Source organism: Penicillium taxi (genome assembly GCF_028828555.1).
Source record: "Penicillium taxi strain IBT 34144 chromosome Unknown utg000005l_segment0_segment0, whole genome shotgun sequence".
Lineage (NCBI taxonomy): Eukaryota > Fungi > Ascomycota > Eurotiomycetes > Eurotiales > Aspergillaceae > Penicillium > Penicillium taxi.
Genome location: NW_026643207.1, coordinates 2,121,294 through 2,134,465, shown reverse-complemented (window position 1 = coordinate 2,134,465; position 13,172 = coordinate 2,121,294). Strand labels below are relative to the sequence as shown.

General features: G+C 47.6%; 5 protein-coding genes across 5 annotated transcripts; 2 read left to right on the top strand and 3 right to left on the bottom strand.

Annotated features, from left to right (window-relative positions):
• Window positions 1-199: 199 nt before the first annotated feature.
• Window positions 200-2,456, bottom strand: N7495_008135 (kinetochore-associated Ndc80 complex subunit NDC80; the record flags this gene model as incomplete). Its single annotated transcript, XM_057210786.1, has 2 exons — window positions 200-2,353; window positions 2,412-2,456. The coding sequence occupies 2 exons, from the start codon at window positions 2,454-2,456 to the stop codon at window positions 200-202; spliced, it is 2,199 nt and encodes a 732-aa protein (XP_057060329.1).
• A 341-nt stretch (window positions 2,457-2,797) lies between these two features.
• On the top strand, window positions 2,798-4,108 carry pex14 (putative peroxisomal membrane anchor protein (Pex14); the record flags this gene model as incomplete). Its single annotated transcript, XM_057210785.1, has 5 exons — window positions 2,798-2,830; window positions 2,885-2,891; window positions 2,939-3,194; window positions 3,254-3,338; window positions 3,395-4,108. The coding sequence occupies 5 exons, from the start codon at window positions 2,798-2,800 to the stop codon at window positions 4,106-4,108; spliced, it is 1,095 nt and encodes a 364-aa protein (XP_057060328.1).
• Window positions 4,109-5,545: 1,437 nt separating this feature from the next.
• Window positions 5,546-6,401, top strand: N7495_008133 (uncharacterized protein; the record flags this gene model as incomplete). The annotated part of the gene is made up of 2 exons (XM_057210784.1): window positions 5,546-5,643; window positions 5,696-6,401. The coding sequence occupies 2 exons, from the start codon at window positions 5,546-5,548 to the stop codon at window positions 6,399-6,401; spliced, it is 804 nt and encodes a 267-aa protein (XP_057060327.1).
• A 1,585-nt stretch (window positions 6,402-7,986) lies between these two features.
• N7495_008132 (GNAT family N-acetyltransferase) lies at window positions 7,987-8,631 on the bottom strand (the record flags this gene model as incomplete). Its single annotated transcript, XM_057210783.1, has 1 exon — window positions 7,987-8,631. The coding sequence occupies one exon, from the start codon at window positions 8,629-8,631 to the stop codon at window positions 7,987-7,989; it is 645 nt and encodes a 214-aa protein (XP_057060326.1).
• A 252-nt stretch (window positions 8,632-8,883) lies between these two features.
• On the bottom strand, window positions 8,884-12,515 carry N7495_008131 (uncharacterized protein; the record flags this gene model as incomplete). The annotated part of the gene is made up of 4 exons (XM_057210782.1): window positions 8,884-10,159; window positions 10,447-11,254; window positions 11,653-11,984; window positions 12,052-12,515. The coding sequence occupies 4 exons, from the start codon at window positions 12,513-12,515 to the stop codon at window positions 8,884-8,886; spliced, it is 2,880 nt and encodes a 959-aa protein (XP_057060325.1).
• Between the last annotated feature and the right edge of the window lie 657 nt (window positions 12,516-13,172).

The following is a 13,172-nucleotide window of genomic DNA, read 5'->3' as shown; positions in this document are numbered from 1 at the left end:
TCAGCATACAAGAGCATGTCGACCAATAAGAGGTTGGTTATCTACTTCAGTCTTCCGATCTAAAACAGATCACTACAAAAATAAGTAAGTATTTTACACTTATCGTATGTTTTGATTGGGGTATTTTACATAGATAAAATCAATTGACTTGTGGCCAAAAAAAAATCCGATCATCATTCATGAAAAGAAAAAAGCAACCTCACAATTCTTCCTCAAGTTCCATGTCGCCTCCAAGCTCCTGCTCCACTTCATCAACGACAAAGCTTTCGTAATCTTCGAGTCCCTTTTGAACGTGGACCTTGAATCGAATGACGTCGTTCAGCATAGTTTCCACATTAGTATGAAGCTCTTCTCGTAGTGCATTCGCCCGTAGTGTTAATTGCTCATACTCGATGTTGGTGTTCATCTCTCGCTGTTCCATCAATTGAACACTGTCACTCAGAGTGGCGCGCATCTTTGCAAGCTCTTTCTCCATCTTTTCGATCTGCGCATCAGATGCTAGCTTCTGAGTGGTTGTGATTTCCTTAGTACGTTCAAACTCCTCCTCTGCCGCTCGGCGCCGGTGCTCTAAGGCTTCAACTTCACTTCTCTTCTCATCCATTGCCTCCTTGATATTATCAAGTAGATTGCGGCGCTCGAGATCGTCATCAATGCCTTGCTTCCGTCGTTCATTGATATCTTTTCGAAGTGTTTGTAGACTATTGCGTACGAAGCCCCTAAGATCGAGATTAAGCAAATGTGCCGGGTGATATCCTGTGAAGGGTTCGGCCAAAAGGCGGTCACCTTCGGGGGAAATGCGATTTTGTGAGCCTCCAATCTGGCTGGCAGAGAAATTGTTCTCGTTCACCCTCAGTTCAAGCTCGAAGTCCTGACCATTGGCATTTTCGGCAGAGGCGGGAATCAGACTGGTCTGGTAGCCGAGAGTATTGTATGCTTTGACAATTTGTTCAAGATCTTCAAGCTTCTGGCTCGCTTCAGCCTCCTTCTCCATAACACGAGCATGGGTTTCTTCCAAGCGGGCCATGGCGTCTTCAAGACTCTTTTGAAGGCGCTCGCGCTCCGTGTTCATGCGGTCAATATCCTGGATGGTAATACCCTGCTGATCGACACTGGCTTGAAGATCGTTGCGCTCAGCTTCGGTCGCCTGAAGATCAACATCCGTTTTCTCGATTTCGGTGTCGAGAAATTTGATGCGAGTCTCGTATTTCTTGATCTTGCCTTTAACATTTTCGTTGTAATCCTCGAATTTTCTTTTATCGTCTTCAAGCATCCGGAAATGCTCGTCTATCTTGTTCATGTCCGGTGCATTCTTCTCCATCTTCTCGATCTGCTGACGGAGAGCTCTGTTCTCTTCCTCGAGGGCCTCCATCTCCTGAACATGCCGCTCATTGCCGCGGGCAAATTCTTGTGCCATGTTCTCAACGTGTGGGACCAATCTCTGTTCTGCCAATTCATCGTCCTCATCTTCACCACCTTGAAGCCAGTCGTGATAGGCACCAGTGAGAAAGGAGTAGATAATGCGATCTCCACTGACGTCCACCCCTACCTCGGCACAAGCCTCATCATACACACCCTGGCTAAAGCGATCCATCATTTGAGCCAATTGCATCAGCCAGTACAGCATTCCTAGAAAGGTCGACCAATTCTGGCCACCGACCGCTGCGATCTGAGACTTCGTAATGCCTTTTTCATATGGATAGCGCAACTGTTTGAGAATCGGGGGTACTTCAGCATCCATGGCTTTCTGAAATTTGTATCCGGGGTCAATGCGATGGTACAGCCATTGGAAAATGTAGTTGAAATCCTTTTGAGTTGGCGAGCGCAAAGTATTCTGGCCCAAAGTGTGCTTCATCTCTAGCTCGAATTTGTTGTTGGTTAGGTATTCTAGAAGCTCCTGCCCAATTCGCGCCTGAAAAGATCGATCCCGGAGTGGTCGTGGATCCCTGGGGACTCCAGCTACAGATGGGACCTGGTTAAAGAACGACTGATGGCCCATCGGACCAGCCATCGAGGGCCGGGAGAACACACTACTACGACGTTGTTGGCTGGGTGTAGGGGCCGGATTCGACGAAAGAGAACCTGGCGCATAGCTCTGTCGGCTCGCACTAGCACCATGAAACAAGTTGGCCGATACGGAGCGTCGCACTGACTGGAGGCCAGCTTCAACACCAAATGGACCAACGGATGAAACGCGCCCAAAATTTGGCTGTTGGGGTCTGTTCGTCGAATTCAATAGGGAGGTTCGGGTGTTTTGCGATGTGAATTGAGGATTGTTGTATCCAATAGAGCTAGTGCGCTTCAGAGCTGATGCAGGTTGGGGAATCGCCGAAAAGTTTTGGACACTCCCAAGCGTCTAGTTTCTACTATCAGCCAAACCTTTCATCTTGCGACGGCCAGGAAGGACTGCATACCTCGCGGGGACGCCTGACACTAAACAAACCAGTATCATGCGACATAATGATAATAAGGCCGCAGGGGCGGCGGATGGAGTTGAGATTTTCGATTAATCAGTAGGAGTGTCAAAAATTCAATATTTGAGAGTCTAAATTCAAGCGCGCATAAAATTCCTTGAGGAGGGGAACTTTGTTATCAGTTGGGCGGATGTAAACAAGCCTTACGATTTCCTTAAATGGTAGGCGGTGGGTAGCGGGAAAAAATAATTGTCACGTGTCACATAGTCTGGGGAAGGTCGAGTCTTGGCGCGCTGAGTTCCGAGGTCCAGCTGCTGATAACGGTACTCACTCTTTCTCCCTCATTATCCACAGGTCTCCTTAGCTGTAGCCATCGCTTCATCAAAATGGCTCCCAGAGAGGAGCTGATTGCTTCTGCTGTAAGTGCTCTACCTCTAATGTCCGCTTTCGATCGATAATTAACGTAGCTCTAGGTGACCTGTATGATTCCATGGCAATATCGCATGAGCTTTGCTAATATGAAATAGTCCTCCAAGACCCTTCAGTAGCGTCTTCACCAATCGAGAAACGAGTCGCATTCCTTCAATCTAAAAATCTAACCCAAGAAGAAGTCGATGTCGCTTTATCGCGTGCTGGCGAAGATCCATCGGCTGCTGCTGCCGCTTCGGGCAGTACGCCCTCTTCGCAGAATTATCAGTCACAACAGCTTGCCTATCAGCCTCAGGCTCAAGTTACCCAAGGATACGGCTATCCCCAATATAATCAATGGCAAGCTCCTCCAGAGTATGTGCAACTCCACTTGAAGAATTGCTCTCGGTATCTAAAAACTAATCGCGTAGCAGGCCACCGAGGCGGGATTGGCGGGACTGGTTCATCATGGCGACAGTGGTTGGTGGTGTAGGGTATGGATTATATACTGTCACTAAGGTATGATATACATCTCTTGGTTCCTTGAGTTCTTACATACTCACCTGCCAATCCAGCGTTATATCTCCCCATTGATTGCCCCGCCAACACCTCCTCAACTAGAGCAGGACAAGGAAAATATTGATGAGCAGTTTTCTCGTGCGTTTGCATTAATTGACCAGCTCTCGACTGATACCGCGGCATTGAAGGCCGCTGAAGATGCTCGTACAGAGCGCTTGGATTCCGCTCTTAAAGATGTCGAGGGTCTTGTCACAGATCTGAAGATATCATCCCGCCGGAGAGACGATGAAACCCGCCGAATTAGCGATGAAGTTAAGTCACTGAAGGATGCGATCCCTAAGGCGCTTGAGGGTGCTCGGGAGGGTAATGAGAACCGTTTGAAAGAACTTGGCACTGAATTGAAGAGCCTGAAGGTCTTGCTGGGAAACCGACTTGGTAGCGGTGGCACCACTACTCCCGTTGGCGGTAGAACGGTTGGAAGCTCAACTCCAGTTCCATCCATCAATCCTGTGGCTCCCTCTACACCGGCAGCTAGTGGCTTGCAAGCGTCTGTTTCTTCCCCAGATCTAGAATCACAGTCGTCGCCAGCCATCCCTGCGGTTAGCGCTCAGGTCCCAAGCAGGCCACTTTCCCAACTCAACCGATCTGCATCTATTCCTGCATGGCAGATGGCGGCTGCCAATCGGTCTACGAGCTCGCAAGCATCGTCGGTTCCGGCTACCTCTGATAAGCCGGATAGCAACAGTGAGCAGAGTGTTCCAGCCAGCTAAGTTCAAGATCTGTAAAATTAAACAATTTTGTAAATCTTGCCGCTTAATGTATTTACCCTAACAAAGGGACTACTTCCACCTGTTGATTCAAATACGGACAGCAGCAACAGAATTCAAATATGCTCGCCCATATTATTGGAAATAATCATACCTGCCTATACAGATTTAAGAGGAAAAATTATGAGTCAAAAAGTGTCGTTATTAATGGTCATTCACTGTTGAGTGACACCTCACTGTCCCATATTGTTCTTAGTCGTTTAACCATGCCCACGTCTCAAAGAGTCCACTATGTGCCAGCTAGTCAATATGACAAAATATTGGCTAAGTCGTTCTAGCACATTATCGCCGTTCCACATGAAAAGGTCTCGGGTACAAACCACTGGTGCTTCTACCTTTTGACCTCCTCAACAACCTCAATGCAACTTGAATGTCAGCCAAGCTACACTATTTCAAGCTCTATCCTCGAGGAAGGCTCTAAAGCCAACCTGTTTAATTCAGATGTCCCCCATAAAACTCTGCCCGATTCAATCTAAATTCAATATTGACGTTGAATCTGGGGTATCACTTGGCCGAAGTTGGGAGGAAGTAACCCATCAAGGACACCACAAATATGAGTTCGATTCCATTGGAATTGGTTGCAGATGGTGGGTTACAGAGAAGATCCAGCTCCTACATCAACTGGGAATTATTATCAATGCATCACAGGTCGTGAAACCCAAAGCTAGGATCAAAAAGCTATGGGTAAATACCACTTCCCTTCAACTAGGGTGCTTCTCAGGGATGATGAGTCAGGATGTTGAGATGGGTTTGATATTCCGAACTCGATTTAGCTCAAGTCTCATGAGACGGAAAGGCTGAAGTTCAGGTATGGAATGAACAATCGGAAATCCTGATAACCAGTGAACATCAATATGATCAATGATATTAGTCAGAAGCATTCTGCCCGTAAATTATAGTACCATTTTTACTCTGCATCTAAAAAATCAAGTGCGTAGCTCCTTTTCGAGCACCATTCATTTTCAAGAGTGATGGAGTACGAAGCGCATAATTCTGTCGTATCATACCGCTTTGATATAAGTGGGACTTGCCGATAAGAGATAAGGGGCGCAAAGTGATATCAAAGTCATACTGTTTTTCGTCTCACTCAACAACATGTCGTCTTCTAATCCTCACCGCCGATCAGCTTCACCACCTGCACGGAGCTCAGACCGGCACCATCGTAGCCATTATTCACATTCTAATCGCCTACGACACCGAGATAGCTCCCGTTCGCGTTCTCCACACCGATCCAAAAGACACGACTCAGGTCGCCACCGTCACCATGACAGAGAACGAGATCGTCATGAATCTAAAAGGGCAGCTTCTCCAGCAAAACATGTGGTTCTTCCACTGAATGCGCGGGAGCTTTCCAGACGTGATCTGGAGGTATTCGAGCCCATGTTCGCCATGTACCTAGATATACAAAAAGGGAAATATATTGACGAGCTACCCGAGGAGGAAGTGAAAGGTCGATGGAAAAGCTTCATAAGAAAGTGGTAAGTTCAGGTGCTTAATATCTCGTATTGCCATGTTTGCTAATTTGCACAGGAACCGTGGAGAACTCGCTGAAGGCTGGTACGATCCAACTACCCTTGAAAAGGCTCGCAAAAATGTAGATTACCAGCCAGGTGAAAAATACCACGGAAGAGACTCGCCAGAATATGGAAACGAGCAATCGGAACCTCGGGAGGTGCAAGCACCAACGGATGAAGATGATGAAGACGACGAGTACGGACCGACCCTCCCTCAAGGCTCGGCAAGGATCGTGCACTCCGGACCGACGATACCAAATATGCAAGACCTTGAGCTCAAAAGAGAACTTGCAATTGAAGATGCCATCAACATGCGCGGGGAATCCCGAGAACAATACCGTAATGAGATCCGCTCTCACAAGACCGCTATGCGCAACCTACAAGACGAGATAGCCCCTCGCGCGGAACCCGGAACCAGAGAAAGACAGCTTGAGAAGCGACGGGAAGCAGCCGCCTCGAACCGCTTGTTTGCAGCAGCGCGTGGCGGCTCGCCGGAGGCTGCACCTGAGGAGCAACTCATGGGCTCTGGAGACAATGATTTGGTGGCTCTGAAACGGGAAAAAGAGATGGATCAGCGGAAGAAGAACGATAGAGAGATTCGACGCGAGGAGATTCTTCGGGCTCGTGCTGCGGAGCGAGAAGAACGGATCCAGAAGTATCAGGAGAAGGAGAAGGAGACTATGGGGTGGTTGAAAATCCTAGCAAAGGAGAGGTTTGGCTGAAGATACATGTTAGGTAGAACTAACCCTGGAGATTCAGTGGCTACCAGAGCTTCGTCAACCTTCTATTTTTATTATTTGATGATAGCACTAACCTATTTCCCTTGCATAGATAGGGTTTCTTCCCTTGAAATGAGATCCGAATCTACTCTAGCGAAAAAGCCTGATGTGATAGTATACCTCGGCGGAAAGACCTCGCCTTGGAAGGTTTCAATTTGTCTTTCACTTGCCTTTTTCTTGTAGATGGGAATATCACTCTCACCGCGTACAGTTGGAAGCTCAAGGCATCGACGAGTACCAGATCTGTTCCCTCACTCTATAAGACTATGACTCTTTCGTATAACGCTTTCGTCTGACGAAGTGCCAGGGGAACGTGAGGGCTTGACGTACAAAATCTATGACGAGGTCATTTCAGCTTGGCTGAAGGATTACCATACAGAATATTTTCATTTTAACGTGACAGCACGTTAAAATGTCCAACGAACGTTCAACAGCAACGGTAGAAGCAACAGAAAGAGGAAAAACCACAACATAGTACTCCACAGAAAATACAGTAAAAGCTCACTTACAGTACAAACCGCTTTCAATTCGGGAAATCTAAGAGTGCATTTTACAATTTATAATGGGCATTACTGACACCAATGGAAACAATAGAACATGATTGAGAGATTCATGTGCAACGTTTTTATAGAGGTGATCTGGATGAGAGGAGCTACCATGGCCGGACATGGTGCAATTGTTATTGCGATTTGGAAGACCAGCTCCTGACAGAAATAGTTGATGATCCATTGCGACAGATACCCCCATAGATATCAAGCTTCCAGAACACACAGATGCAGAGACATCCGATGCCGAATCCTCATTAAATGAAGAACGAAAGCACATACTCCTCACTTTGTCGAAATTGAAAGATAACAGAGAACTCAACACAGAAATCGGTTTGAGTCGGCCTACTACTTGTGTGTGAGATATTCTATGAATTTTGATACGCCAGTTGAAAGATTCAGGCCAGACTCTAGGAGTCAGCAGGACTCCTGAGATTTTGGAAGTTGGAGGAGCCCTGGGAGCAATTTTGGAGACTCGATAATGCTACCAAGGACTTGGCTTGTCACTAAGTTCTTGGCACCTTAGCCCACGACCTCGCACAGAGATGGCGTGCGCTCAAAGCCAGGAGGAATCAAAGCTGGCAGTCTTTATAGGTGCCTCAAGAAAGCCCTCATTTCACCTTATCTTCAGAGCTCTCCATCTCTTGCTGCTGTATTTTTATTTTATCGTTGGATTCCTATTTGAAACTAAATTCTAACCATCATCACGAATGAACCAAATGATATTCCACCAACGGGGAACCAAGGCTGCATCTTGTCTTTCATTCATGCGTTGTGCCTGATAAAACCATCGATCATATACCTATATAGTACCTAGGTAGGTTGGAAGGCATCACTTATTCCCGATGTCTGCTCCTCCAATTTAGGTATCTACCCTGGTAGGTGCCATTCATTGCATTCTATAAACCAAACACTAGGTATCCTGTTATGAAAACCTTAGAAATGGATACCAAAGACATGTATATATGGATCTATAAGCAAACTCAAGCCCGAAACGAAGCAAGCGACTGACGTTGTCGCCCCTGATCATCAAAGTTGGCAGGATCAAGCCAAGATTCGTAAGCCTTTCTGAAAGCCGGCCACTCCGAGTCAATCATAGAGTACCAAACCGTATCGCGATTCCGACCTTTAACAATCATATGCTGACGAAAGACGCCTTCACGCGTAAAGCCATAGCGAGCAGCAGCACGTTTAGACGACTCATTCGTATCACAGCACTTCCACTCAAAGCGGCGGAAGCCCAGATCATCAAAGACTGTCTTAGAAAGTAGATACAAGGCTTCAGTGGCCGCTGTTGTGCGTTGCAAGAGTGGGGAGAAGATGATGCCGACCTCGACAGAGCGGTTCTTTAGGTCGAGATGCATGAGCATTAGGACCCCGAGTGCTTTCTTGGTCGGTTGATCAATTAGCGCGTAGATGAAGACGCCTTCAGCTTGGGAGGCTGCTGCGATGAAATGGTGGAATGAGTCCTTGTCGTTGAAGGGTCCATCTGGCACGAAGGTCCACAGTTCTGCGTTTGATCCTATACTTTCGTAGAGGTCTGTGATGTGTGATGGGTTCAGTGGCTCTAAATGGACTGAGCGACCTGGTCGTGAGACATCATTTGGTGCTTTGGCTTGTGTATTCATGCTGGGAATGAATGATTTGGATCAAGTGAATTGTCGATAATCTTAAAACGCATGTTTGAGGAGTGGGCCAATCACGGCGGGTCCGCTTTTTCCTTTCTAGCTATACCTTATCGGGTAATACTTATTTAGATCATACAATCTATGCATACTGTATTGTCTATATAATTCTTGACTTGCTTGTCTATATCCAGAACACCTGAAAAAAAAAATCACTTTTAGCCCAGCCTGTAGGATTCACCCATAGAGCATCGTTCATGCATGTCTACCCAGATCTAAATCCTTCACCAACTTCAGATCACCATTCCCACCAGCTTGCAGCCCAAAGAACGGCTTCACAGCAACATCAACAGTCTCCTCAAACAATCTTCCGACAGCGACATCCCTCAGGTTTTCACCGGTCTGTCCAAAATCAGGGAACGCATTAAATTCCAATAACCACGAATTGCCGGAAGCATCGACCAAAAAGTCAACCCCAAATAACTCAAACGCATTAGGCAGTGTCTGGAAATGCACCATCATGCCTCGGGCCGCAGCTTCAAACACCTCACCTGTTACAGCACAAATTTGGTCGAAGATCTTCTCCTTCCAGTCTACCGCGAGACCGGGGACGTGATGATCTAGGTCCCAGAAACGACGGACACTGCCCTCGTTTGAGCTTCCACCTTCCTGGAAACAGGTGTTGGTTAGGTGGCGGGCTAGATCTTTTACTTCGTCTTCTTCTTCGTTGGGTGGGCAGTAGGGCTTTGCGGCGAAGAGAGCCAGCATCTCCTTGAAGACGTATACTTTGAGCGAACCGGTTGCTAGAACGTATGTCCGGATGTGGAACTTGCGGTTTGATGATGAAGGGAGCAAAAGTGGAGGGTCGATGTAGGGCTGTGCAAGGAAATGGCGGAGTTGGGACGTGACTACGCCGTCGTCGTGGGCGGGTTTCTGATCGCTGTCTGCATTCTCGGAGCAATCATCTTCTTCCTCATCACTGTCTTCATCCCATTCCTCGAAGATCTCGCGTAGTTGGTCTTCGCTGTTGAAGAGACGGATTCCTTGGCCCCGGTCACTCATGCCGGGTTTAAGGATCCACCATTCTCTTTCAGACTCGGACAGCTCTTCGTTCTTCTCTAGGCTTTCACGCAGCTCATAGGCTTCCAGTAGAGCTTCATCAAGGAATTCGGAATAGTCTAGCTCGAAGTCAACGGCGGGCTTGAAGTGGTTGCGGAGGATGCTGTCTGGGTGTTTGGCAATCCAGTTAGCCACAGTGTTTGAGAGGTAATGTTTGCGAATCAGGGCCTTGCGGATGATGTAGGCGTTGGAAAGGGAGGTCGACGGCCTGGTCATGACATGTTCAAAGTCAATGCGCTCGTATTCGCGATACTGAAACAAAGGCGCAGATGAATCCGGTAGCTCGGATACATATGAGATGCGCTTGGAAGAAGCATTTCCGAGGCGACGGGTCAATGCTTGATCAACCAGATGCTGCACATATGGATCGTCACAGTCGACTATCGAGTATATAGTGGGGTTTTTGGTGGAACTACAGCAAAATCCATCAGAATCGATTCAAGTAACTGGACAAAACAGGAATCAAATGATAAAAAATTGTTGGGAATAAGTGGTCATGATGTTTATCAGCTAAGCCACATATCTGAATATCCGAATCATAACATAACCTTCGTAGCCATTATGCTAATAGTCTCTACTCACAGCTTAATCTCCCCAGATAAACCAGGTACATTCATAAAGCTTGCCTTCAGAGGCGTGACACTAACAACAGATGATTAGCATTCCAAAGTTTTTTCGTTAATGGGCAATGGAACTAACCTAGTCATTTGTTCCTTAACAACCCAGCCGTCATTTCCAGGAGGATTCTCCTCGACGCTGCGATAAACGTCCTGCAGGCTCGGAGCCCACCTGAAGTGCTTGTGCTGGAATCCTTTAAGGTTTTCGTTATTAGTCACTTCGGTCTTCTGAGAGCTAGTAGTCTCGCTAGCAATGCGCGAACGCTGCTCCTCAAGCTCAGGTTCACCACCTTCAGCAGGGTCGGTAGATTCAAAACAGCCACCAGACTTCCACTTATTGATCAGCATATCGGTATAGAGAACCTTATTCTCGCTCATACCCGGCTCGAGTGGAACATTGACGCTGTAGAGGTCGACACCGTCGACCCAGTTAGTGTAAAGGTACTCAATCAACTTTACGGAATGCTGCGATGCCTCTGCAATAATGATAGGGTCGTGATTACGAGAGCTGAAGGCATAAGACAGTGCAATAGAGCGTTTTCCACAGACTGCACCCTCCATTGCGGCGCCAATAGTTCCGCTGGACAGAGCGAACAGAGCTGTGGTGTTGCGTCCATAGTTCGGGCCCGAAACTACCAGGTCAATTGGACCTCTATCCTCAAAGTAATGATGGAGACCAATCTGGACACAGCTTGCTGGAGTTGAGTCGATCAGAATCCATTCGTCACCGCCGTCATCGGGCTCGCCGGTACTGCCCCGGGGCAGGTGGTGGACTGTCCCATCTTCATGGTGAAGAGTGCCTGGCCGGAAGTAAGTTGGCTTTACGGATGCACCGACCAAGTGCGCCTTGCCGATCCATGATCGCTGCTGGTGGGGGAGGATGACGGAAACTGTGTGGCCGGCAGACTGGAGCGAATGCACGAGGGAATGAACGTACGGCGAAGATTGGTTCGACGGGGGGCCGTCGTCGTTGGTGACCTAGCAGCTACAATTAATTATAATTTCAGAAGGAATGAGCTGGTCAGTTGAGCCTCACCAGAATATGCATGGCGTCAATTCCAAAGAAGTGCAGGGTGAAGGGGAGTGTCGAAGTAAAGAAATTGGAGATTTGACGCGGGGCTACTTTTATCGGGACTCGGCGAAATCAAATCAAATTAGGCTATTTGGGTAGATATTGCGTTATTGGGTATAGCAGAACATTTCAATACAACCAGCTCTCCTGAATCGTGAATTTTGAATTAATTTCAATAATCGTCTTCTAATCGGCTTCTTCGTCTCTGAAGGCCACGCTCTTCCGCACTCTGAAGTGCTGAGCCGAGGCCTTCGTCGTCGCCGGGATAGTTAGATAGCAAGCTGCTACTGCTATCTGACTCGGGTTCTTCCTTCTTAATCTTGACAGTGTCAGCGTAGGAAAGACCATCTTCAGCTTCAGATTCTTCTTTCACAAAGTCACGCGACTCTTCCTTGACTTTCTTGATGTCACTAATCTGGTTTGGTTCATTCTCAGGCCGCAACCCCTTCAGAACGAACCACGTAAAGCTAGCAGATATCATAGAGATAGTCCAGAACATGGAGCTAAAGACGGCAAAGGAAGTCAGCTTCCAGCGGTACATAATCCAGCTATTCTCAAATTAGCAAGTTGCTGCAGGGTCGCAATAGTAATAACAGCAGCAGTAGTAGTCCATACCGAAGCCCGCTAAATCTAGCACGGAATTCCACTCGCGCCGAGTATATCTGCATCTTTCCATGACTGTGAATCTGCAAACGCAAGCTCTTTGGTAGATTCTGCACGCCACGAGGAAACTCAACTTTCTCCATCATCGGCACCTCCAACGTCTCGGCTTCTCTATCCCAGCCCACCACGTAAAGTGGCAAGCGTGCCAGTATTCTAGCCATATCTACGAGAGGTGACGTATAAGTCAGGAGCGCAGGTCGACGAGAGTGCGCGATCGGGAGCGAGGCATTGCTGGCCGGGATGCGAACAGCGTCGGATGGGTGCGAGTAGAGGGCCAGGTCGATCATGAAGTTGCCGATATCTAGATTAGAGGGGGTGCGAGGTAATTCAAGGGTCACGGCGACATCGTAGGGTTGAGAGGATACAAATTCTGATTCAAATGAGGCTATTCCCCACGGATCGAAAAGACTGTTCATCTCTGAGTTAGTATAGTCTGCAAAAAGCCACTGCAATCATGGGCGTTTGTTTGTACCCGAATTGGAGGTGGACTTCTCGATCGACCCCGACAGTGGGTATGAAATTCAGGTAGAAGATTCCATATGCAACTCCGGATATTGCCAGTAAAACGAAAGTAGCGCTGGTGAAGAGGAGTATATTGAGGTATATGCGAAGTGCGCTCTTGGAGAACAGTACGCGGAACGGCGTGAGGAGTGCATTCTGTTGATGTCAGTTCAATGTTGCGAGAAAATAACATTAGAGATTAGAGAAGACACTAACTATGACAACCTCCTGGATGGATGAACTGTCAAATTCCGTTCCATCGTCTGTGTAATCTGAATGCGCCATCGCGGATAGCTGTAGGGAGGAAGTCGAAGTTGGTCGGGGTTATTACTGCTTATCGGAGCTCTCACAACCAAGCTCCGCACTCATACCACCGCCACATCATCACACAGCCCCAACGCTGGGTACATCTATGTAGTTGAGACCCTCTCCCATGCCACATAGCTTCCCTGTCTCCATTACTCCTTTTATGACTGAGTAAATTTTAGCCCGGGCTTAGACTTGGTGAGCTGGTCTGGTCAGTTCCATCACGTGACTGGAGATCCTACTAGAAGGCATCTTAGATATGAGAA